The sequence below is a fragment of the Phacochoerus africanus genome, chromosome 8 (genome assembly GCF_016906955.1).
Source record: "Phacochoerus africanus isolate WHEZ1 chromosome 8, ROS_Pafr_v1, whole genome shotgun sequence".
In the NCBI taxonomy this organism is placed as follows: domain Eukaryota; kingdom Metazoa; phylum Chordata; class Mammalia; order Artiodactyla; family Suidae; genus Phacochoerus; species Phacochoerus africanus.
This window is the reverse complement of record NC_062551.1, coordinates 89,007,346-89,034,017: the sequence shown is the minus strand read 5'-3', so window position 1 is coordinate 89,034,017 and position 26,672 is coordinate 89,007,346. Positions and strand designations below refer to the sequence as shown.

General features: G+C 52.3%; 1 protein-coding gene across 1 annotated transcript in view; it reads left to right on the top strand.

Annotated features, from left to right (window-relative positions):
• Window positions 1-458: 458 nt before the first annotated feature.
• TRIM62 (tripartite motif containing 62) overlaps window positions 459-26,672 on the top strand; it is a 35,634-nt gene continuing 9,420 nt past the window's right edge. The window contains exons 1-5 of the mRNA XM_047793145.1: window positions 459-529; window positions 966-1,482; window positions 17,747-17,842; window positions 22,654-22,910; window positions 23,856-23,971. Of these exons, the coding sequence (XP_047649101.1) occupies window positions 1,075-1,482; window positions 17,747-17,842; window positions 22,654-22,910; window positions 23,856-23,971 (877 nt within the window). The 5' untranslated portion in view covers window positions 459-529; window positions 966-1,074. The remainder of the gene's footprint in view (window positions 530-965; window positions 1,483-17,746; window positions 17,843-22,653; window positions 22,911-23,855; window positions 23,972-26,672) is intronic.

Genomic DNA, 26,672 nt, shown 5'->3' with positions numbered 1-26,672 from the left:
GACTCCAAGTCTTAGGAGTGTGAGGGTCTTGAACTTGCTCTAAGCAAACAGGGTATTTCTCGAGTTTTATCGTTATATTTTACGCAAAAGTTGTATTCTATGCAGATTATACAACATATCCTTGTTGGTTTTAATACAAAGTATTATTTCCCCCAAATCTTCACTTTGATCATCCAAAAAGATATTCCTCCCTTACTCGTTATCCTCTCAAATTAGCTGTTCCCCCTCCCCCACCCGCCGCAGGGATCCCAAGAGAGACCTGAACGAACGTTGTTCCAAGTGCGGACCTGAAGGAACAGCTGGGTTTCACACCCCCTGGAGCTGGAGAATGGTGGGGGCGGGGAGGGGGACCGCCGGCCAGAGGCCGGGCCCCGCCCCTCTTCTCCCCCGCCCGCCGCGGGGGCGGAGTCGCTTGGGCCCCGCCCGCCGGGGCGGGGAGCGAGCCAAGGCCGCGGGCAGCACAGGCTGGGCTGGTTCCGGGTTGAGAGGCTGCGCTCGGACCGGAGCAGTGGCCGCCGAGCCGGCGCGGGTAAGGGGTCGCGCGGGGCTGGGTCTTGGGGCAGGGATCGGGAAGCGGAGCGTGCTCACGCCCCCCTCTCTTCTGCCTGGCATAGCCGCGGTGCGGCTTTGCCTGGCTTCCCCTTCGCCCAGAATTCCCCATCCCCAGCTTCTCCCCCTCCCCCTACCGCACCCATCCCGGTATCACTGCCCCCCCAAGGCCTCCGCCCCCCTCCGAGATCCCCCTCTCTCAGCACCTATCCCTTCGTACTGTCCCTTTCCCTAGAAGCTTTTTGCTAGGAGCACCTTCCCTCCCACCCCATAGCCCTCTCCCTCCGGCGCCCATAGCTCTGGGTCACCTACTACCTTGAGACCACCTTCCTGGGCTTGCTTCCCTGATAGTATGTATCCTGCACCTATTACTCGCGTTACCCCGTCCCAGACAGCACCCTTTCCTTCTCCTGTAGCTCCTGCCTCTTCGGGCCTGCTCCCCGCAGCCATCCATAGGTGCTGCCCCAGACAGCGCCTTGCTCTCCTGGCCGCCCCCCTGCATCTCGGGGGACCCTTTCCGGCGCCATGGCATGCAGCCTCAAGGACGAGCTGCTCTGCTCCATCTGTCTAAGCATCTACCAGGACCCGGTAAGCCTGGGCTGCGAGCACTACTTCTGCCGCCGCTGCATCACCGAACACTGGGTGAGGCAGGAGGCGCAGGGCGCCCGCGACTGCCCCGAGTGCCGGCGTACGTTTGCCGAGCCCGCGCTCGCGCCCAGCCTCAAGCTGGCCAACATAGTGGAGCGCTACAGCGCCTTCCCGCTGGACGCCATCCTCAACGCGCGCCGTGCCGCGCGACCCTGCCAGGCACACGACAAGGTCAAGCTCTTCTGCCTCACTGACCGCGCGCTGCTCTGCTTCTTCTGCGATGAACCCGCGCTGCACGAGCAGCACCAAGTCACCGGCATCGATGATGCCTTCGAGGAGCTGCAGGTGAGTTGTCTGGCCGGCCTGGGGCGGAGGCGGGGCCTGGTCGGGGGCGGGGTCAGGGCTGGACGGTGGGCTGGGCCCAGTCGGAATTGTCCTAGGGCGGGCCCACTGGCAGAGTCAGGGCCCTATCAGAATTAGTACGGGGCGGGGCCGCGGCGAGGGGGGCGGTGTTGAGGGTGGTGCTTTGGGCGGGGTCTCAGGCCTGAAATGGGGGGTGGGCCCATGGTTGGGGAGAGATCACTAACGATTGGGACGGTGGGGACAAACGCTATCAGAGTTGGACCAGGTACAGGCTGCGTCAGGGTGAGGGATGGGGCTGAAACAGAGCTGGGCAAGGGCGGGGCTGCTATGAGGGGTCATGGGGCTGGACCTGGAGACAGGGCCCACATAAAGAACGGTTCAGGACTGAGCTGGAGACAAAGGCACAAATGGGGATGGGAACAAAGTCAAAGCTAGAGAAGGGGCGGGGCCGCCGTCCAGGAATGGGTCTGGACTATATGGAGTAGACTAACTGCAGGCTTGGGGTCACAATGCCTCTGAGTTCTATTAAGTGTGCATCAGGACCTAGGGCCAGATGGCTCTGGGCAGGTCAGAGTTAAATCCAAGAGAGAGTATATACATGAGGGTCAGCAAGCTCCTGAGAGGATGGCTTTGGGCGCCAGGGGCTAGGCTGAGGTGTGCGAGGGGCTAAGGCTGGGATCATGTTTAAATACTGTAAGAACCATTCCGGGTTTAAATTAGAGTAGAGGCCAGCTTGAGAGTGAGGATAGGACATAAAGACTCAAGACTTGGGAGTTCCTATTGTGGCTCAGGAGGTTAAGAACCCAACTAGTATCCATAAGGACGCTGGTTAGATCCCTGGCCTCATTCAGTGGATTAAAGATGGCATTGCTGAAAGCTGCAGTGTAGGTTGCAGATCCCGCGCAGATCTGGCATTGCTGTGGCGTAGGCCGACCCCTACCCTGGGAACTTCCATATGCCCTGGGTGTGGTTGTCAAAACGGGGAGAGAGAAAGGAAGAAAGGAAGAAAGAAAAAGGAAGGCAGAAATTTGGAGAATAAGGCCGTGAGGTGAGGTGATTCAAGAAAAAGGAGAAAAGTGGACCTCTAGGTGTCTCCAGGGATTTGTGGTGACCTCCTTGACCCACATTGGGACCTTTGAGGACTAAGTACATGCAAGGTAACCCAAGCATAGTCAGCCTAGGACTCTAACTGATCTGCTTTAAGCCTTCCCATCTTCACTGACCAACTCCTGCTCAACTCCCAAAGCCCTGCTCAGACGCCCTCTCGGTATAAGCCTTCTCCAAGCTCCACTGGCCAAAACATTAGCATTAGAGCTGCATCTCCCCAAGTGCCCTTTGTAAATAAGTATAATGTTTTAAAAAGTAGTGTTCTAAGATCAGCTGTACTTGGGAAATGTGATATATTCTCTATATCCTTCTTGGAGGATTCTCAATGTGCATTTGCCTATTAAAGGCTTGGAGAAATCCTGTAGTAAAGAAACTGACTTTGCTTTGTCTGATAAAATGTTTCCTTATTTGAGCCTGGAATCTTTTTCTCAAGCTAAACCATTTAAGTCTCGCAGCCCCAGCTCTTTGGCCTTGGGATACCAGATGAGCACACAGTCCCAAGAGCAGGGACCGTCTCTTAGTCATCATATCAATAACCCCAGAGCCTGGCACAAGGCCTGGCCCAGAGCACACATCAGTAAAGGTTGAATGAATGAATGACTGGTCCTGACCTGCACTGTCTGGGACTGTGGAGCCTCGGAAGCAGAAAGTTTTTGACTCCTTAAGTAGGAGTTAAATAACTATTTCCCTCGTGTTGTAGGGGGTCACTCCCCTCCACCTCCTTATACATAAGTTTCTGTGAGTCAGCCTGCATCAGCAGATGCTCTGGCTTTAGAAGAAATGGCCTCATGTTCACCTCAGACCTCCCTGTCCCTTTAATCCCCAAACCACAACTGACTCCTTCCCAGTTTGGCTGTTTGAGGATGGAGAGCAAGGGTTGGGGGCTCTGAGAGCTTGCACCAAGGGTGCCAGGCACCGGTGTCCCCATCTCCCTGTCTCTGAAGTCACATAAACAGAGAAGAGAGAACCTTGGGCAGGACTAGGGGCAGACTGAGAGTTTGAAGGGGCTCTGTCTGAAATCATCTGTCCAACCTGTGGGGACTGGGGTCCAGAGGAGTGATGTGACTTGCCCAAAGCCACACTGCCAGACAGTGAGAGAGCCGGCCTAGAAAGCACAGCCTGACCCCCACCAGATCCCACCCCTGCCACTCGCCCCCCTTCTCTCCTGTCTGACTTTCTAGCTGATGAGAACTCTGCCTTCCCAGGTTTGATTCGCATGTCTGCAAACCAGGAAATCCAAATTACTGTGTTGTGGTTTTTTGCAGTCCGTTCCATGACCTGGGGCAGGCAGGAGAAACTGAACATATATTTTCTGCAGACGTCATTCCTGGGTAAAAAAGAAAAACAGGACTGCTATCCCCTTACCCTCTAATGTCCTGTCCTGGGGTCAGTCACACTTGAGTCCCAAACCTTCCTTCTGCACTGTCTGCATAATCCACAAGTCCTTTCTTGGGAGCCTTGATCCTCTCACCTGTAAACTGGGGTCAGGATGATTCTTTCCTACCAGGATGTTGACGAGGCTGACCTGAGATGAACCTGCTATTTGAGATGCCTGGCCCATGACAGGGGGCCAGGCCAGCACGTGCTCCCATCCCTTCTCCTACCTATGAGAACTCATGTGCTCAGCTGGGCAAATGCCCAGACCTGCCTCTCACCTGAGAAGGAGGCCTGGCTTTGGTGCCTCCTTTGGGCTTGGCAAGAAAGTAGCAGAGAAATATGCCTTCTCCTGGGGGAGTAAGCTCCTGGGTGAGGCTCAAGCCACTCCCTACCCCATCCCCCATCTCTCTCCCTCCCTCTCTCTTTCTCCTTCTCTTTATAGGGAAGTAAGGCTCATTAGCTATTTATGCGCTGGAAATGAGGTTGCCCCCTCGTCTCCCAGCAGCTGGCGCCTGTCCCCAGGGCTCCTGGAGCCTGGGCTTGGGCCCCATAACAGACTCAGAGCCTGCAGGGCCCTGGAGATTGGCTGGTGCAAACTTCATTGGACAGATGGGGAAGTGACAGAGGGGGAAGGAGGAGACCTGTCCCAAGGCCTTGAGGCCAGAGGAGGCTGCTCCTGGGCTCAGCCAGAGTCTCCTCACACCCTGCCTAGCAGTTGGCCTGGAGCTTTTTTTCATTTATTATAAATCCTGGAGGCAGCAGAGTGGAAAGTTTAAAATCTCTGGCTCTGTACTCAGGCAGCTCCAATCCTGCACTTCCATTTTCTGCCTGTGTGACCTTAAGAAAATCCCTTATCATCTTTGAGCCTCGTGTCCCTCATTCACGGCATGAGAGTAACAGGGTTGGATTAAGTAAGATGCCATTTGCAAGAACTTGGTGCTGCACTTGACACACAGTAAGCACTCACTAAATGACAGTATTTTGGTTACATCATACTCGGCTCTGTTGACATTTGGGGCCAGATACATCTTCGTTGTGCAAGGCAATCTTATGCATTGTGGGATATTTAACAGTATCCCTGGCCTTGGCCCACTGGATGCCAATAGCCAAAAATGTCTCCAGACTTCATCAAATGTCCCCTGGGGTCAGAATCACCCCTGGTTGAGAAGCCTGGCCTGGAGAAATCCTACTCATCTTTCCAGGCTCAGCTCAAATATCACCTCCCTGACCTGCCAAGCAGAATTGCTTTGTACCCTAGATTCCAATCCTGGGGTCAGATCCTGGCATCATCACTGATAAGCTGTGTGTCCTTGGTCAGGTCACTTCCCTTCTCTAAGCGTCTACCTGCTTGTTTGTAACATGGGGTTAATACGACCTTTCTGGGAAGGATGTTTTAAGGGTTGGAGGCTGGATCAAAAGTGCTTGATACTATGCCTGGCACAAAGTAGCCCACAACAACTTTTAAATATCTTTATTTTTCCTGATTATAAAATTAACATACAAGTTCCCTGGTGGCCTAGCCGTCAAGGATTCAGCATTGTCACTGCTGTGGATTTGGTTCAATCCCTGGCCCAGGAACTTCCACATGCCTCGGTCAGAGTCATAATAAACAGAGCTATATAATGTAAACGTTTAAATCCTCCCATTATCCACCCCATAGAAAAACATTATTTTTTTCTTAAAGATTTACTTTCTTAAAAACTTGCTACAGATTTTTTTTTTTTTTTCCCTTTTTAGAGCCACACCTGAGGCATATGGAGTTCCCAGGCTAGGGGTCAAATCCGAGTTGCAGCTGCTGACCTACGCCACAGCCACAGCAACGCCAGATCCAAGCTGCATCTGCAACCTACACCACCAGAACCTTCACCCACTGAGTGAGGCCAGGAATTGAACCCACATCCTCATGAATACTAGTTGGGTTCTTAACCTGCAGAGCCGCAATGGGGCAGTGGTTAACGAATCCGACTAGGAACCATGAGGTTGCGGGTTCGGTCCCTGCCCTTGCCCAGTGGGTTAACGATCTGGCGTTGCCATGAGCTGTGGTGTGGGTTGCAGATGCGGCTCGGATCCCGCGTTGCTGTGGCTCTGGCGTAGGCCAGGGGCTACAGCTCCAATTCGACCCATAGCCTGGGAACCTCCATATGCCGCGGGAGCGGCCCAAAGAAATAGCAAAAAGACAAAAAAAAAAAAAAACAGAGCCGCAATGGGAACTCCAAGATTTGCTACAGAATTTTTGTCGTGTAAATAGCATGTGAGCGTGTATGAGTGAGTGTGTGCGTGTGCGTGCCTTCCCTTTTTCTTCACTGCTGAGCACTGGACCACAGAGCCCAGGGGAGGGAAGAAGCCTCATCTCAGAAAGGTTTGGGGCTTCTCAGCCAGTACTTACTGAGCCCTAGCACCCTGCCTGGGAGGGCACTGAGCGCTCTTCTTGTATCGCCTCATTTAATCTTCATCATACCCCGTCGAATGGGTACTATAGTTTATTCTTTTTACAGATAAATAAACAGGCTCAGAGGAATTTGGTGACTTGTTTGGTCACCCAGTTGGTTAATGGCAGGGACAGGGTTTGAAGCCTGGCTGACTGGGCCACTCTTAGCCTCCGAGCTGCCTCTGAAGCCTGGGTTGTTGTCTCCCCCACATCCTGCCTATCTTTGTATTTCAAGTATACTCAGCACAGGGTCAGGCAGAGGACACAGTCTGCCTGGGCCAGCTGATGCGCCGAGGGCAGGTGCTGGATGTCATCTTGGTCAGGCTTGGCATCCGGCTCTCTGGCCATCTCAGCTTCCTAAACTCCAGAGGAGGGATTGGATTCATTCCCAGCCACCCCATCCATACCTCATGTGACCACTGGAGCCCTTCCCAAGGCCTCCTTCATGCCAAGGGAGATGGCAATGGGTCAGCCTTGAATGGGAGCCCTGGTGAGTTGGGCGTGGTGATCCAAAGACACTGAGGCAGCCACCTGGGGACAGAACAGAGCTGGGGACTGGATTCAGATCCTGATGCTGGCTTCTTCTAGCTGAGTGGAAGGGACTGCCTTCTCCACACCCTTTCCCAGCCTGGGAAGTGGAAATAAGAACAAAACTGTCCAGGAGTTCCCATTGTGGCTCAGTGGGCCAAGGACCCAACGTTGTCTCTGTGAGGATGGGGGTTCAATCTCTGGCCTTGCTTAGTGGGTTAAGGATCCAGCATTGCCCTAAGCTGCAGCGTAAGTCACAGATGCCTCTGGGATCCGGCCTTGCTATGGCTACACCTGCAGCTCCACTTCACCCTCTAGCCCAGGAACTTCCATATATTATAGGTACAGCCATAAAAAGAAGAAGAAGAAGAAAAAGAAAGAACAAAAGTAGTCCACTTAATGTGTAAAGAGGGAGAGAGAGAGTTGCCACCTAGCCAAAGTCAACTGATGTGAAGGCACTTTATTTTGTACTGAGGACAGGGAGGCAGCCAGATTGTCTGTGTTCCTGGGGAAGTGGCCTCTGTTGTTACTTTTCCCAGGAGAGGGCAGGATCTGTGTGCAAACAGCAGCCTCCATGGGGGCGAGGCTGGCAGTGAGTCAGACCCAAGGCTACTGCTGGCATCTCTACTTCCCTCTTCACAGGTGTCCGTGGGCAGCCAGGAAAGCCTTGTTCATCCAGGACACCTTGGCTAAGCACACACCACGGTGTCAAAACTCAGAATTGAAGCTGGGGACCCAGGACGTTTATTTTATAAAGAGAAAAGGATCTGGTAGGAAGTGACAACAGACACAATAACAACCCTAAAAAAAAACCCCACTAGCCAGGGTGTGTTGGACACTTGTTATGTCGCAGGCGCTATTCTGGGTATTGAATCCTCACAGCAGCCCCTTTCCTTGCTCTGCTCCCTGAGTGGGACTAGGATCAGTCCCATTTCACAGATGAAGACGTTGAGGCTGAGAGATTCAGTAACTTGCCCAAGATCACACTGCCAAGTAGGAGGCAGAACTGGGATACAGACTTGGGTCTCTCTGGCTCAGAACTCACCCTCCTCACCAACACACTAACTGCCTCGGAGAGCATCCAAATGGGGAGGGACCTCATAATCCATCCCCTTCCATCCTCTCCCCACTTTATAGATGGAGAAACTGACTTCCTGAGGCTGGTCCAGAGCTCAGCTCCCAGGACTCTCAGTCCGGTGCTGTTTTCACAGCATCAGGTATTTAACTTCTGCTTGAACACTGGGGTGGGTGTAGTTTTGAAGATGGGTTCCATCTTGGGTTCAGGGATTCATTCAGTTATTTCTCCAGGTGACACTCCTGCTAGAACTGAGGGCCAGGTCCTGGGACAGGAGAGAGCAGGACAAGCTTGGCCTTGCTGTGGTTCTTGTGAGACAGGCCCAGAGGCTGCAAGACTGGATCCCACCTATGCTCCTCTGGCTGTAACAGTTGCCCAGGTTCCCGTGGAGCCAACAGCTGAGTCAAGTCCTGAGAGCAGAGAGATAAGGCATTAAGAGGGAATAAAAATGGAGTTCCCTTATGGCTCAGCAGTGATGAACCCGACCAGTTTCCATGAGGATGCCTTGCCCAGGGGGTGGGGGATCCGGTGTTGCCATGAGCTGTGGTGTAGGTTGAAGATGAGGCTTGGATCTGGCGTTGCTGTGGCTATGGTGTAGGCTGGCAGCTGCAGCTCCGATTGGACCCCTAGCCCGGGAACTTCCATACTGCCTCAGGTGAGGCCCTAAAAAAAAAGGAGTAAAAACATCCATAGCCACCACTGCCTGAGTGCAGAGAGTACCAGGGGCAGGCACCCTTTCCTGTTTAATCCTCACAGCAGCCCTAGGAGGTGGGTCTCATTGCTCCATTTTATAGATGAGGAAACTGAGGCTCAGAAACTGTGCCTAAGGCCACACATCCAGTAAGTGTTGCTGAGGCTGGAACTCGGACTCAGATGATCTGAGTCTGACCAGGGGACAGGCGTGGAGGTGAGCCAGTGGTTCATTGTAGCTGGAGGGAGAGAGTGTGTTGAAAATCGAGGCCCCCTGAATGCACCACTCCCCATCCAAGGAGCTTGGACTTGATCCTGGAGATGCTGGGGAACCAGGAACAGGTTTGAGCAGACGAGGGGCATTATGGGCATTAAGTGGTGGCATGCAGGTGGGACTGGTGCTACAGCCAGGAGAAGGGAAGCAGCCACAAGGTGCTGCCTGCCAGAGACCTTGAAGCTCAGAGTGGATTTTTTGTGTGTGTGCTTTTATTTAGGGCTGCACCCATGGCATATGGAGGTTTCCAAGCTAGAGGTCCAATCAGAGCTGCAGCTGTCGGCCTACACCACAGCCACCGTAACGTGGGATCTGAGCCGCATCTGTGAACACCACCACAGCTCACAGTAGTGCTGGATCCTTAACCCACTGAGCAAGGCCAGGGATGGAACCTTCGTCTTCATGAATACTAGTCAGGTTTGCTACCACTGAGCCTCAAGGGGAACTCCAAGGCTCAGAGTGGATTGGGGGAGAGGTTCAAAGACAGAGAAGAACTCTAAGAGTTCAGGTTTGTTGGGAGGAGCAGGAGCATCGGGGGTCTGGACCTAGAGGAAGGACTTGGGGGAAAGGGGAAAAGAGAGGCAAGTTGAGTTTGCCATGTGACAATCTGGGGCATCCTTGGGTCAGAGAGAGGAAGAGAAGGCAGTGCAGGGCACAGAGAGAGGAGGGGGCCTGGAGCATCTCCCGGGTGCCACGCCACGCTGGCCCCTTGCAAAGGCGTCATCTCGTTTAATCCTCATAGCATCTCCATGAGTTGCTCTCATCCTCATCTGAGAGATAAGGCTCTGAAAGGCGGACCCTGGGAGGGGAAGAAGTGATCTACCCAAGGGCACGCAGCCCGGATTCTGCCACCAGGTTTTTTGACACCAGAGCTCATGCTGTCTGCACTGGGCCACACTTAGTGAGGAGAGTGAGGGGTCTGTGAAGTGGGGGCAGATGGTTTCTTGCAGCAGCTTTGTCTTCATGGTGGGGAGAGGGGTGGCCTTGCTGGAGGGGAGGCCTAGCCTTGGGGGCATGTGAGCCCTGGCTCTGGGTCTGCACCCTCAGCTGCTGCCCCAGTCCTGGCCTCTCCGAGCCTCTGGGAGTTCCAGAACCTCTCAGCTGACACATTTGCATAATTGTGTGCTTAGGTCTGTACCAGCCCCGCCTCTGCCCCCTCTGGGCCGGGGGGGGGGGGGGGGGGCAGACAAAGCTGTGGCTCTGCCCTCCAAGGGGCATTTCCCACCACCCCCATCCTGATTCCTGCCCTGCCCCCTCAGATGGGGCCTGCAGAGTCCAGCTCCCCAAGGCTGACTGACCTCCAGGGCCTCCTCCGCCCCCGCCCTCACCCCCGCCAGCCCCTCTGGCCTTTCCGGCTTTGTGAAGCCACCCACATACCTGACTCCTGCCACCCCCAACGGCCCCCTACTTCCTGCCCACTTCCTGCCCATGCCCTGTGCCCCTGCCCGTCCTGTTCTCTCCCCTGGGAATGCTCCGACCCCATCCTGGAGACTCGAAGGGACCCTGCCCCTTCATCCATCTTTCCTGATCCTTCCATCAGAAATATACTTTCTCCAGGAAGCTCCCCCAGTTCTGAGTCTCTTTGACATACAATTATAATTATTGTGATGATAATGACAGTAGGCTGAGCCTCATGGCAGGGCATGTATGAAGTCACCTAATCCTCACAACAACCACAGAGCCAGCCCTGTCATTAGCTGCACTTTATAGATTTGGACACTGACGTGGGAGGGAGAGTATCACGAACACAGCCAGGTTCCTAGGTGCTCCCTCCCCTTTTATCCTCTTCTCCCTGTGGTCTACCTACTGGCATGTCTGCCTCCCCTCCAACTGCAAACTCCTCAAAGGTAAGGGCTGTGTCTGCAGCCCCCTCAGTGGCAGGTACAAAACCTGACCGTGGGTTCCCAGATGTGATTACTCTCTTGAACGGAGCAGGAGGCAGAGCGGCCGAACAGTTTCCAGCATGGGTTTTGGAGCCACTCGGATCCCAATTTCTGAGTCTTATGAGCTCTGTGACCTTAGGCAAGCTGCTTGACCTCTCTGAGCTTCCATTTCTCCCTCTGTGAGATGGAGATGATAAAGGCACTCACCTCATGAAGTTGTGAGAATTTGGTGACAATGACACCTGTGAAATTCAAACCCAGACCACATGGCCTCCAGATGTGGTCCTGAGCCTCCAGCATGGCCAGGGTCCTTCTTCACAGTTAGCTCTATCACTTGGGCGTTTATCAACACTCTTCCTGTTTCCTGTCTGACCTCTGCTGGGAGGAAACTTTCAAGTTGGTTCTTTGTCAAGCTGTGTGGCCACTGGCCACTCAGTCCTTTTTCTTGGACCTCAGTTTCCTGTTCTAGAAATCTAGATGGTTGGACCATATGGTCCCTGGGGCCTCCTCTGGCTATCTGAGGAGGAAAGGAGGGGCCTGGACACAGCAAATGATGGGGACATGGAGAAGTGACCAAGGAGCCTCCTGGGGGACATGGTGACCACTCCATCTCCTGAGCACCTGCTGTATGCCAGGCTGTCCACTGTGAAGCTCACCACTTCTTACTCTTACCTCATTTCACCCTCCCAATCCTAGGAGGTATTATTATCCCCATTTCACAGGCAAGGGACTGAGACACAGACAGGCTAGGGTGCCTGCCCAAAGTCACACAGCTAGTAAGTGGCAGAGCCAGCCTCCTAACCCAGGGGATTGTGTCTGATCCCAGGCTTGTAAGGAGGGCAGGCAGGAGGGTAACAAAGCTCAGGCTGCCTCTTAGTCCTGCTCTGTGGGTTTTCTTTTTTGTTCTTCTGAAGTTAGCTGTTCTCATGGGCTCTGTAATCCACCTGGGGAGAGCTGCCTTCTAGGGTCTCCTCTCACCTTTTCAGAGGTGAGCACTGACCCAGCCCAACCTCTTCTCTCTGGGCAGACTCATCCTGCAAACTCTGTGCCTGGCCCTGTCCTAGGTACTGAAAGTGTACAAATCTACCAGACACAGCCCCCACCCTAAAATCCCATGCCTCATGGGAAAGACCAACAGGTAATCTTGCAGTTCAAATGCAGGGTATGCTATATAGTGCAAGGGAAGGCTCTGCAAGCAGGATTGTCTGAGGACAGAATGGAGTTTGGGGTTCAGATTCTCAGTGAAGGTGACATCTAATCTAGATCTCTCTCTTTTTTTTTTTGTCTTTTTTTTTAGGGCCGCACCCTTGGCATATGGACGTTCCCAGGCTAGGGGTCTAATTGGAGCTACGGCTGCCAGCCTACACCACAGCTCACAGCAACGTGGGAGCAAGGCCAGGGATCAAACCTGCAACCTCATGGCTCCTAGTCAGATTCGTTTCTGCTGCACCACATCGGGAATTCCTGATCTAGATCTTACAACATGAGCATGAGCCTAACAAGTAGAGAAAACCCATTAGGGTAAGTCTTCCAGACAGGGAATAGCATGTGCAAAGGCCTGCAGGAAAACACTGCCAGTCGCTTAGTGCATCTAGAGCGGCACTGTCCACTAGATCTTTCTAGGATAATGGAAGTATTCTGCAGCTGTGCCATCTGATACAGTAGCCACTGGTCACATGTGGCTATTGAGTACTTGAAATGTGCCACCAGTACAGCTGTGGCACTGAATTTCAATTTTATTTCGTTTGAACTCATTTGACTTTAAATAGCTACATGTGGCTAGTGGCTACGGTATTGAACAGTACAGGTCTGGGTGAAGAGAAAAGGCTGGGGATGAAATTTGGGGGCAATAGGGAAGCCTTCATGCCACACTCAGTCCTGGTGTGCTTCTTCCCAGACAGTGTGAAAATCTGCAAAGGGATATGGGGGGAGAGAGCCATGGACATATCTGTCCTTTAAAATGATCACCCCAGGAGGTCCCATCTTGGCTCAGTGGTAACAAACCTGACTAGTATCCGTGAGGACGCAGGTTTGATCCCTGGCCTTGCTCAGTGGGTTGAGGATCCCAAGGTGCCATGAGCTATGGTGTAGGTCTCAGGCTCAGATCCAACATTGCTATGGCTATGGCGTAGGCCAGCAGCTGTGGCTCTGATTTGACCCCTAGCCTGGGAACCTCCATATGCAATGGGTGCAGCCCTAAAAAGACAAAAAATAAATAAAATAAAATAAAATAAAAATCACTCTAGCTGCTCTATGGGGCAGGGAGGAACTTGGGGCCACAGTCCAGAAAAGAAGTAATGAAAAACTTACTTAATAAACTGGGGCAGTGGGTGTAGAGAGGAGAGAACAATTTCCAGGGCAAAAAAAAAAAAAAAAAATTTAAAGGCCACACCTGTGGTATTTGGACATCTCCGGGCTAAGGGTCAAATCAGAGCTGGAGCCTACACCACAGCCACAGCAACACTGGATCCGAGCCACATCTGCAACCTATGCCACAACTTGTGGCAACACTGGATCCTTATCCCACTCAGCAAAGCCAGGGATTGAACCCGCATCCTCATGGACACTATGTCAGGTTCTTAACCCACTGAGCCACAGTGGGAACTCCTCCAGGGCAAACTTGATGACTGATTGGATTGGTGGATCCCATGTGAAGGGTGACTCCCAGATTTCTGGCTTGGATGGCAGGGTGGGTGGAGGTGCCCTTCACTGAGATGGGGAACATGGAAGGTGGGGCAGTTTTGGGGTCCCCTACCACTATTCCACCTTTCACTGTGGTCTTAATAGCTGTGTCCCATCTTCCCCCCAGCTCGTCTGCACACCTCCTGAGGCATCATGAGTTGGGACTCATCCCCCAAACCTCTCCCCATTAGTGACACAGCAGCACATGGGGCCCAAGGAGGCCCCAGTTAGTACTTTTGCAGAATGGACAAATGTATGTTCTGTTGCTCCCAGGAGTCCTGTTGTTCCCTGGCCCTGAAAGCAGGGAGGAATTTGACCATGTCCCTGGGGTGCCTCAAGGGATGTGAGGAATGTGGCCTCCAGGGCAGTTTTCTCAGAGAATCTGAAGAGCTGCCTAAGTGGCTAGATCTCATGTGGATCCATGAGGACCACCAAGGGTGAAGGTTGTAGCACTCGGTTCATCTCCTCAAAATCTGCATCTCAAGCCGACCAAGCTGCAGAGACCCAAGGCCATCAGGGAGGAGCAGTCCTTCTGTGCCCTTAAGTAACCACCGTCTGTACCAAAGACTCAGATGCACATGAATCTATTAGGAATGACTTAGAGCTTTTAGGAAGAGAGAGCTGACTGAAGTAACTGAAGTTAGATGGGGGTGTATTTCTCTTCCACGTGAAACAGGTCTGTAGTGCGGTGGTGTGCCAAGCCAGCTTGCCCTGGTTCCTGAGAAATGATTATGCAGATCTCTTCCCAGCTCAGTGTCTGCTGATTTCTTGAAACTGACTTTGGAGTTCCCATTGTGGCTCAGTGAAAACAACCTGACTAGTATCCATGAGGATGTGGGTTTGATCCCTGGCTTCAGTGGGTTAATGATCCGGCACTGCCTCCAGCTGCAGTGTAGGTCACAGACATAGCTCGGATCTGGCGTTGCTGTGGCTATGATGTAAGCTGGCAGGTGAAGCTTCAATTCCATCCCTAGCCTGGGAACTTCCACATGCTGCATTTGTGGTCCTAAAAAGTAAGACAAAACAGAACAAAAAACAAACAAATGAAAAAAAGAGAGAAAAGAAAAGAAACTGGCTTTGGTGGGAAATTTTACAGTATACAAATTGATAAGCACTAGAAATTAGGGCTGCTTTTCTTTTTCTTTTTTCTTTTTTTTTTCCTTTTGGTCTTTTTGGGCTGCAGCATATAGAAGTTCCCAGGCTAGGGGTTGAATTGGAGCTGTAGCTGCCAGCCTACACCACAGCCACGGCAATAGGGGATCTGAGCCCTGTCTGTGACCTACACAACAGCTCACAGCAATGCTGGATCCTTAGCCCACTGAGCAAGGCCAGGGATTGAACCTGCATCCTCATGGATACTAGTTGGGTTCGTTAACCACTGAGCCACAACAGGAACTCCAGGGCTGTTTTTCTTTTGTCCAGAGGGCAAGCTACCTATCGCATCACTGAGTACAGTGATGATAAAGCCACCCCATCAGGGACTCAGGCTCCTTCTGGCTTCTATTTCTTTGCTTTCAGCCTGTCACATCCATCTTTCTGGTTGCCTTATGGCCTGAGATGGCCACCAGAGTTCCAGTCATTATGTCTGTGCCAGCTGTCTGCTCTAACCAAAGCAGCTATTCTGATTTCTCTGTCTAACCCTATTTTCACGGCTGGCTCCTTGTCATCCTTCACCCATCATTTCAGGTGTTACCCCCACAGAGACACCCTCCCTAACATCCTACCTAAATTCACCACCCATCCCATGTTTTATTTCTCTAGGGCATAGACCATAATCAGTAACTAGCTGATTCTTTTATTCTTTTTCCTTTGTTATTGGTCTTCCCCACTAGATGATCCCTTTTGGTAGGGACTGTGTCTGCCTGGTTCTCTGCTGTGTCCCCAGTGCCTCAATAGTGCCTGGTACATCATAATTGCTCAATAAATAGTTGTTGAATGAATCAGGGATAGTAAGCAAAGATCATTTTGTTTTCCACATTCTTCCCTAAGCATGTCGTCATGACCATTTTCTCACGTTGCCATCTAGTCTGTATAATTAGTCGGACTAAATGTTTTTGGAGGGCCCTCCCTGCTCTGACAAGGTGAAAGAGTGGGCAGGAGGTGAGTGCGAACAGGTAAGTCAGCTCCCTGGCATCACTCACAGCCCAGGCTGATGGGGGAGCCCAGGCCCCACTCAGAAGCTGTTTGCATGGAAATTGACTCCCAAAGCGAACTTCCTTGAGCCCCATCTCAGTACCAGCCCATTGATGGGTGGAAGCTATAAAGAGAAAATGGTAGGGAGGGCCTGCCCTGCATCGGGAGGGATAAAGGACCGCTAGGAGAACAACTAGCTATGATACAGTGGGCTAAATGTCCAGAAGTGCTGGAGGGCACTCACTTCCATACCTCATTCATTCATTTGACGAATAATTGTTGAAGCCCTACTATGTGCCAGGCCCTATTCTAAGTACTGGGGATAGAACAGTGAACAAGCCAGACAAGATTCTTGCCTTCATAGCACTCACATTCCAGAGGAGGAGATAAGCAGTAAACACACCATCAAATAAATAAGCAAGGTCATGGACAGAGCAGGAAGTGCTACAGAGACTATGAGACAGGACGTGATGGAGGGCTGAAGGGATGCTACTGTATGTACCTGGGCTGTTCAGGCAAGACCTCTCTGAGGAGGCAGCATCTGAGTTGATCCATGAATGGTACAAAGGAATCACTGAGAGAAAACCAGAGAGTGAAGTACATCAGGCAGAAGAAGCAGTGCGTGCAAAGTCATGAGGCTGAAACAACCCTTATGGAAGGAAGACCGCTCTGGCTGGATGGAGTCACAGGAGAAGGATGGTGGGACTAGGGCAAAGAGAATGAGGCACTTGCTGTAGATGCAAAATTGAACAAGAGGCTGCCAAACTCAGTAATCAAGGAGTTCCAATTGTGGCTCAATGGTAACAAAACCTACTAGTATCCATGAGGACGTGGATTTAATCCCTGGCCTCACTCAGTGAGTTAAGGATCCAGCGTTGCCGTGAGCTGTGTGTAGGCCACAGACATGTCTTGGATCCCGTGTGGCTGTGGCTGTGGTATAAGCCGGCAGCAACAGCTCCGATTCAACCCCTAGCCTGGGAACCTCTATATACTGCACCTGCAGCCCTAAAAAGAACAACAACAACAACAAAACTATGAACAAAAAAACAAGACAAAACAGAAAAACCTCAGTAATCAAGATGAATAATACTTAATGCAGTTTTTAAAAAATCAAAATTAACGCCAATAACTCCATGATGAAAAAAATATCAAAAATTTAAATAAAGACAAGATGACTAACAGTGTTGTCCTGAACTATACTGGAACTAAAGGCAAAGGAAAATTCAGGAATACTGAGCCTTTCCTCATTTAAAATTTGGCATGTCTATCATGAATTTTTGCTGGTGTTCATCATGGATGACATCACTGTAGTAAATGTGTCACCTGGTGTCACGATCATGACACCAGACGTTCTGAGTTCCAATTCCAGCAATTCCTTTACGTGCTTAGCTGTATGCTTTGGGGCCAGTTTCTTGACCTCTCTGTACCAGTTTCTCCATCAGAAAATGGGGGTCACAGAATGCCTACCTCAGGGATATTGAGGGGACTTTTTTTTTTTTTTTTTTTGGCTGCACCTGGAGAAGTTCCTCGGCCAGGAATGGAACCCACGCCACAGTAGCAACCTGAGCCACAGCAGTGACAACACGGGATCCTTAACCTGCTGAGCCACCAGGGAACTCCTGCTGAGAGAATTAAACGGCCCAGTACAAGCAAAGGTCTGAGAATAGTGCCTAGCCTACCAGAAATGCTCGGAGGAGGTTGGTAGTCTGTCATGGACTGTGGTACAGACTTGGTGCTGGTCAGAGGATTCTAAGCAAGGAGTCTTGGCTAGCAAATCAGGGTAGGGCAGAAAGCTCCAGGAGGTAGATTGGAATCAGGGAGACCAGGGACATTGGAATCAGAGACTAGGATGGCCAGGCAGGAGGTGGTTGCAAAACTCCAGATGAGAGATGGGAACATACTGGAGACTTAGGAGACTACTACTTAGTACACTACGGGACTCGGTGCTCGGGGGAGGAGAGAGAGGAGGCCAGGATAGCCTCCAGCGTCCTCAGCGGGCTCTGGGTCCCCACGGAATACCCGGGCCGGCTCTGGCCCCTGCCCCCATCCCAGCCTTGTCTGTGTTCCAGAGGGAGCTGAAGGAGCAGCTGCAGGCCCTTCAGGACAGCGAGAGGGAACACACCGAGGCGCTGCAGCTGCTCAAGCGACAGCTGGCAGAGACCAAGGTGAGCCTGGTCGGGACGAGGGGGCGGTCCTGGCGGAGGTGGGGGCGTGGCTTTGTGGGGGCAGGGCCAATCGGGAAGTTGAGGGACGGGGACTGGGGCCCGCTGTGGGGGCGGGGCTTCGAGGGTCCAAACGCCAGGTGAGAGGGGCGGGCGCGGAGATGAGGCGGAGCCCTCACTGGGCTTCTGCGAAGGTAAAAGGGCCGGGAACCCATCCAAGGTCAGTGAGGGCAAGAATGTGGGCTGGAGCCTGCGTTAAGGAGAGGACCCTTTCTCCCTTCCTGCTTTGGGTTAAAGTTGAGGTGGGACCAGGGACCCTCTGGAAAAACCTGGCGTCCCATAAGGCTGGAAGGATGTGCCTAGGCTCTTTTTTCCTCTCCAGTTATTATTATTATTTTTTGTCTTTTCGTCTTTTCTAGGGCCGCATCCGCGGCATATGGAGGTTCCCAGACTAGGGGTCTAATTGGAGCTGTAGCCGCTCGCCTACTCCAGAGCCACAGCAACACTGGATCCGAGCAGCGTCTGCGACCTATATCATAGCTCACGGCAACGTCGGATCCTTAACCCACCCAGCGAGGCGAGGGCTCGAACCCGCAACCTCATGGTTCCTAGTCGGACTTGTTAACCATTGAGCCACGATGGGCATTCCTTCTCTCCTGTTATTAAACATCGCCTGAGAAGCCAACCTGAAAATGTTATTGAGGGCCCTCCTGATGATTTGTGGTTCAGCTTGGTATCAGCTCCCCTCTTAAACTCAGACTGGAGATGCAGAAAAGTAGGGTCAAACCCTGCAGGCTCTTGCCATAGTGACTTGAAAAGAAAAGCCTTGTTCCTTGACCTGAGAGCCTGAGAGGAAGGTCATGGTTTCTGACCAACCACTAATACATTGTGTGACTTTGGGTAAATTGCATGCTTTTCTGGGCCCCTAGTCTTCCCATCTGTGCAGTGGGGATTCTGCCAGACCCCTTGCAGCCCTGATGTTCCAGATCCTAGCACACTTCCCAGGGACTCGGATGGGGCAAGGCGTGCTTGGATTTTTGCCGTCCTTCGGGGACCAAGTGCTGGGACCCAGGCCTGGCTGCTAGGCTCTCTGGTGATTTCAGCGTGGCTGCACTCATTTGCAGGGGTGGCGCTGCCAGCAGTAGCTGGAGCAGAGCCTTAGGAATGCTCTGGGCCTCCAGAGGTCACGCTGGGGCCTGGAAAGGCCATTGGAGATCCAGACCAGTGCCCCAGCTTAGCCACCAACCCACTGTGGGGTCTCAGGGAGGTCATGACAAACATTTCTTCAGAGAACATTCTGGAGTGCCTCCAGGCAGGCCCCTCAGTGGGCAACAGATGAGAAACAGTCACAGGACTCTGGCCTCTCTGCTTCTCACAGCCTCAGTTTCCCCATCTGCCTGGTGATCCTGTACCTCTCAGGTGAAGAGAAGCAATGGAAGCCTCTCTCTGGATCCAAGGCGAATATTATGGTCTGTTTCTCCTCTTCCCCCCCCCCCCATTGTTTTTCTCCACTGACCTCTTCCTCCCCTGCCTTCCTGTCCATCTGTCTACCTCTGGGGGGTCCTGTGGGGCCACCTCCCCCTCCAGTTCCCCCAGCCCTGCTTCCTGTCTGGACCGGGGTGTTTATATAAGACATGCCTATGGAAGCTTTGGAGGTCATATTTCACCTGGTGCCTGACTCGGCTTTCCGCAGGCTTTCCTGCGGCGCCTGCCCCTCCAATGGCCCGGCCTGAGGGCCCATCTGATCTCCCTCCCCAGGCCCAATGTTTTCCTTGGTCGGCCCTGACCGAGTGACGCATTCCTGGCAGGGTATTTTTCTGAGATGGCCCCCGCTCCTCCAAGCCTCCCTGTGTTCCCAGGGTTGTGGTGGGCCGAGGTGGGGGCTGCTTTCTCAGTCATGGCACTAATGGATTGGGGGTGGGGCGGGGCGGGCTCTTCCCTAGAAAAAACTAGAATAAATGGGGCACATCAGTTCAGCTGCAGCTTTCTCTGCGCTGGGAATTGTGTTCCCCATTCATTGTCTCGCCAAGCTCTACAGAATGTCGCTTCCATGACTGCAGGATTCCCCAGAACCTACACAGTGCCTAGCGTGCAATAAATAGTTGTGGAACAAATGAGTGGGGAAGAAATACACCTTTTGAGGTAGGAATGGTGGTTGTCTCCCTTTCATCGGAAAGGAAACTGAGACTCAAGGAGGTGGAAGGACAGGCCTGAGGCCCCACAGCTAGTAAGTAGCTAATTGAGAGCTTCCAGTCTAATTCTGTCTGAGGTTAGGACATATTCCAGCCTCATGTTGGGATGTCCTCAGCACAATGGCTTTGTGGGCTGCAGGCCAGGTAGGCCTGGAGAACCTATCAGAGACATACTTAGGGCTCCAGGGGTGGCTGTCACTCTGATGTTCCACTTCTGAGCCGTCCTCTCCCAGCCTCTTTCTTGCCTCTTGTCTTGGGGACACTGGGCCTCCATCCCGGGCCCCCACCCTGGGAAGAAGATGGAATCTGTACCCACCTCTGCAGAGCAATCTTGGGCAAGACCCTTCCCTTCCTCAACTCTCAAGCGGGTCCTAACTGCCCGCCTTGTGCCAGGCCCTGGGATGAGCACAGGGGATGCAAGGCTAAGAAAGATTCCTACCCAGGAGGGGTTCATCCACCAGCTGGAGAGCCACATAAAATGTGGGGCAGTATTTTAAGAATACGTACAAAGTGCTGTGGGAACACTGAACTACATATTGCCTGAAAAATTTAGGGAGGGTATCACAGACAAGGTGGCTTTTGATCTGGGCTTTGCAGGATGAGTAGGAGTCTGCCAGTTGATTAATGTGTTTGTTGGGGAAGGAGTCCACTCTAAGCAGGTGGAATTCCAGTGCAATGGCACTAGGGAGGTAAGCTGGGATCAGATCAAGGACTTGGAATTACAGGCTAAGGAATGTAGCATTGTACTAGTCATTGAGGAGCCCAAAAATGTTCCTAAACATGAGATCAGCTGTGACCTGGTTTGCAGGTTAGAAGGATCACGCTGGTGGCAAGTTTGTGGGCAAAAACGTGGAGTTGACAGGTGGATCCAGTGAGCTGGTGGGACCCCCAGGCATGTGTGGAGGAGGCAGGTGGAAAGATGAAGGTGGCACTCAGGGGACAGGTGAGACCTTCAATATGCACTTGGAAGCCATCATCAAAGCAGCAGGAGTTAAAGACAAGGAAGGGTGTGTGGGATGAGAAGAAGGATCCAGCCTCAGGTGAGAAGGAAAGGCAGCCACCTTGGGAACATGGGTGGCAGGGAGGGTGCAGCCACAGAGGTGGGAGGCAAACCAGAATTTTCAGTTAGGAGAGGGTGGCCATTGGGCCAGAGCTGCCTCACACTGGGGGAGGAGGAGCCGGAAGGGGCGGCTGTGAGATACAGGGTTCTTGGGGGGCCGCCAAGAACAGGGAGGGCAGGCCCCCTCTTCATCACCACGACCTGCGGCTGCAGAAGCCTCAGCCCTCCCTGGGTGAGGGGGCTCAGGGAGGCCACAGGCAGCCTGGCCATTCATCTCCAGCCTCTCCCCCACCCCCTTTGTCTGGCTGGCGCTCTGGGTGGGCATGCGCAGGGAGGCTGGCCCTCTGCCAGCAACTCTTCCTGCCGCGACGGGAGGGAACAGGCCCTAATTGAGCCTTTGTTGAGCCTCCCACAGAGCCTTGGGCACTGAACACAGCGGGGTCCCTGACTCCTTGAACTCCTAGCCAGAATCCCACAAAGTCAAATTGCAGAGGCAGGCCCCACACACTGCTGCAGCCACCGCACTCGTACCTCCTGTCATCCGGCCTCTTACTGTTCTCTCGGCCTGCTCCTCGCACCCCCAACTGACATCCTGCCCAGCCTTCAGGCCCCCGCTCAGAAGCCATCTCTCTACAAAGACTTCTACGATGTGCCTGTTGGAATGTTTTAATAACCAGGCTCTTTGCACCTCAAACGATGCCATGTGCTTTGTGAATGTTCCCTCATTTTCCATGCAGTGAACTTGTGTTACCCTTTTCCCAGATAAGAAAACAAAGTTCAGAGGTATCAGGCAACTAAGGTCACCACAGCTGGAGACCCAGAGCCGTTGGGCACCAAAGTTGTGCCTTTTATCACTGAATCCCCTCCCGGGCCTGGCAGGGCCTTGGGCACAGAGAGAACCACACATGTCCATGCTTGCCTCTTATGATGATGGCTTTAACCTCTAGCTCTTGTTCCCTGGCCAGAGGGTCTCAGGGTGGCAGGACAGGGCAAATGACCACGGAGCTTCGCCCAGCACACTGCCATTTATACAGCTGAATCTATGACCTTGTCATATTTGCTTGTGCCCCGTGAGTGATTTTTTTTTAAAATAAAGATTTTGTTGTCTCCCAGACTGAACTCACCATATTCTCCCTGCCTAACACCCACCACCACCAGCATCTCCTGCCAGCTTCCCCATCCTTCCCTCCCCCAAGCCAGAAATCTGGATGTCATCTTCACACCTGTCTCTCCTGCACCCCTACAGCCAGCCAGTTGGTCACCAGGGCCAAAGAGGCTTCCCCACAAATATCTTTCAAGCCTTGTCTGTCTGATGCTCCTTTAGATCAAGCCTCACTGTCTCACCTGGACCATTTCATTCATTTCCTAATGAAGACAAATTATTTGCTGTCCCTGGCCATCAGTTCTCTCCTGCCACCATGCTTTTGTACATGTCATCCCCCCACCAAGCGTGCCTTTCCCACCCTTGCCTCTCTGTGTGCCAGGACCCTCGATTGCCTCCTCTCACTGAGGGGTCCCCCCATCCACCCTCTCTGACTAACCCCTGAGGACTCTCTCCACAGTCTTCCACGAAAAGTCTGCGGACCACCATTGGGGAGGCCTTTGAGCGGCTGCACCGGCTGCTACGGGAGCGGCAGAAGGCCATGCTGGAGGAGCTGGAGGCAGACACGGCCCGCACCCTGACTGACATCGAGCAGAAAGTCCAGCGCTACAGCCAGCAGCTGCGCAAGGTGCAGGAAGGGGCCCAGATCCTGCAGGAGCGCCTGGCTGAAACCGACCGGCACACCTTCCTGGCCGGGGTGGCCTCACTGTCTGAGCGGTAAGTGCCCTCCTGCCTGGGGTCTTTCCCACATGGGTGTCCCCTCTTTGGCCCCTGTGGGCTGGTGGGATTGGAGGCGAATGGGATAGTCAGCAGAGAATTCATTCATTCAAATCTCCATCAAACGTACAGGACATCTGCTGTGTGCCAGAGCCTAGGGTAAAGGCTTTACATATTCATATTATTTTATTTATGTGTTTTTTGCCATGCCCATGGCATGAAGAAGTTCCCTGGCCAGGGATTGAATTTATGCCACAGCAGCAACCTGAGCCACAGCAGTGACATTGCCAGATCCTTAACCCACTGAGCCACCAGGGAACTCCAATTTTATATATATAATATTTATAATCATGTAGGCTATTACTTGTGTTATTTATATTATATTACAAATATGTGTTTTGTATTATCTATTAATTGTTATAACAATGATATTACATTATAATAAATAGTAATATTTATATTCTTTTAACCCTACTGGCCACCTGGAGATAGTCATCACTATCATCCCCATTTCACACATGAAGAAACTGAGGCGCAGAGAAGCTAGAGCAACTGGCCAAGGCCTTTCATCTAGTATGTGGAGGAGCCAGGATTCAAGCCCTCTTGTTCCATAGCCACCTTTAATAATAATAACACTTAATTATTGGTTTGTTAATGAGCAGTTCTGATGTCATGTATTCCACGCTGACTATGAGCCAAGCATTGCACAAACATTATGCCATGTAATCTTCACAAGCCTAGGAGGCAGGTGTAACCACAGCACCCATTTTAAAGATGAGGAAACTGAGGGTAATAGCTAGAGAAGTAGGAATTGACACAAGCAGGCACTTGAGTCTGGGTCTGGCAGACCTCCCATGCCTGACCCCACCCTATGTCAGCTGCCCTGAAGGTGCTGGGACAGGAATCCAGCCCTCAGTTCTGCTTGCTCGCTTGCTCTTGTTCCAGGCTCAAAGGGAAAATCCATGAGACTAATCTGACCTACGAAGACTTCCCAACCTCCAAGTACACAGGCCCCCTGCAGTACACCATCTGGAAGTCCCTGTTCCAGGACATCCACCCAGGTAAGGCCCTTCCTGCCACTCACTACGGGGACCCGCGGAGAGGCAGGGATTATCATGGGTCAGAGCCAGAGGGGCAGAGCCCCGCCCAGCCCCCTGCTCTGCACATGGCCTGGGGGCAGGGCACGGGATGAGAAGACTGCCTTGCTGAGCACCTGCTGCGTCCCAGGGCCTGGGCTAGGCACCTGCCCCATCACTCAGCCCAGTGAATCTTCTTACAACCCCAGGAGGTAGGTTTTACTAGTGTCCCCATTCTCTAGATGAAGAGACTAAGGTCCTGGGCAGTTCATTCATTCACTCTATAAAATACATCAAGCACCTACCTCACACCAGACCCTATTCTAGGTTCTGGAGATAGAGCAGTAAGCAAAACAGGCAGAATTTCCTACCCTCGTGGGTCTTACTTATATCCTAGGGTGTGAGAAAGGAAACAAAAGTCAATAAGTAAAATACATAGTTGATTAGATAATGATAAAAGGAAGGGAGCCAGGGGATGTAGAGCAGGACAGAGCATTTAGATACAGGATCCAGTTGGAAGACCTCACGGAGAAGGAGGCATTGAAGTAAAGACCTGAAGAAAGAAGAGTGCAGGTATTTGAGGAAAGGGTGTTCCTGGCAGTGGGAATAGCAAGTGCAAAGGCCCTGAGGCAGAAGCAAGCCTGGCACATTCAAGGAGACTAGTGTGGCTGCAGCGGAATGAGTGAGAGGGAGCGTGGAGGTGAGGAGGTCAGGGAGGTAGCAGTCGCCAGACCCCTGACCATGAGGGCCTATGGGTTCATGTGAAAACTTTAAATTTTATGCTGATTGAGATGGGAGCCATTGGAGGGTTTGGGGCAGTGAAGTGACATGAGCTGGCCTAAGTTTTTACTATCCTTCTGTCTGCTGGGTTGAGAATAGACTGCAGGGGGTAAAGGGTGGAGGCTGGAAACTGGATAGGAGACTCCTGCAATGATGCAGGTGAGAGATGCTGGTGACCTGCAGCCGGGTGGTGGCCGTGGAGGTGGAGAGAAGCCATAGGATGTAGGATCTATTGTGAACATGTCGTGAATAGACAGCCAACAGGATTTGCTAATGGATCACATCTCAGGTGTGAGGGGGGAAAAAAAAGACAAGGAAGACTACGATTTTGGCCAAGGTGACCGGGAGGATGCAGTTGCAAGCACATGAGGTTTGCAAGGCCAATTTGATGTCTCCGTGCGGACGCAGAGAAGGCGGTGGGAGTGATGGGCCTGCAGTACAGGAGGAAGGTCAGGGCTGGCGTCATCAGCACGTGGACGGTACTGAGTGAGCCTGGATGAGATCACCTAGGAAGCTGGGGCAGAGAGAAGAGAGAGAGAGCCACTAACATTTGGAGCCCTGGGGCACTCCTAGAAGTTAAGGACAGGAGGGGGACTCATCTGAGGAGACTGAGAAGGAACAGCCAGAGAAGTAGGAAGACCTGGCTTTGTCTTGGAAGCCAAGAGGAGAAAGCGTTTCGAGGAGGAGAGAGTGGCTAATGGCGGCAAGGCTGTGTGGGAGGCCAGGAACTGACTGTTCTCTGTGTCTGGCAACATGGAGGTCCTTGTGACCTTGACAAGAGCTGCTTGGGTGGAGTGATAGGGGCAAGAGCCTGGCCAGAGGCCATCCAAGGGAGAATGAGAGGAAGTGGGGACCATGCTTTCAAAGAGTTTCATTTAAGGGAAGGGGCGTGAATGTGGCAGCTGCTGTTTTTTTAAGATAGAAGAAACAGGAGTTCCCTTCGTGGCATGGTGATTAACAAACCCAACTAGGATCCATGAGGATGTGAGTTCGATCCCTGGCCTCGCTCAGTGGGTTAAGGATCCGGCGTTGTCGTGAGCTTGTGGTGTAGGCTGGCAGCTGTAGCTCCAATTCAACCCCTAGCCTGGGAATTTCTCTATGCCGCAGGCACGGTCGTAAAAAAGCCAAAAAAAAAAAAAGAAGAAGAAGAAGAAGATGGAAGAAATGACAGCATATTGGTGGGGGGGGAGTTGGGGCATGGAAAAGTTCCAGTAGAAGGCGGCAGAATTGAGGATGAAGGAGCGAGTTGCTGGAGGGACCGCCAGGAGTGGGATCCACCGCTGCCTCTCCTGGAGAAGGTAGAACAGGTGGACACTGAAGCAGATAGGAGCTTGTGGGGGTTCTGAGAGCTTCACGTCCCCAGTGAGGGAGCAAGCAAGGTTGTCCGCTAAGATGAGGATGAGCTAGAGGAGGTAACGGGAGGTTTGCCGAGAGAGGAGAAAGTCTGAAATGGGTTTTTAGTAGAGTTGGTAAATTCTGGGACTGGTAGATAAACACCCTCCTGAAATCACACAACCCTCAAGGGCATCAGAGTCGAACCCGTTGGCAGCAGGAACCTTCCGTGTTCCTGAGTCAGGCCCAGTGTCCTTTCTTTGTTTTTCTCTCTATGACTGCACCTGTGGCATATGGAAATTCCTGAGCTAGGGGTCAAATGAGAGCTACACCACAGCTGCAGCAACACTGGATCCAAGCCACATCTGTGACCTACTGTGCAGCTTGTGACAACACCAGGTCCTTAACCCACTGAGAGAGGCTAGAGATCAAACACATATCCTTATGGAGACTATGTCTTAACCTGCTGAGCCACAACAGGAACTCTCACGATGTCCTTTAGAGGTGAGACAAGGGTAGGGTATAGAAGGGACTTCCACCAAAGACGTAGACACTGTTATTATCATTTTTAGAT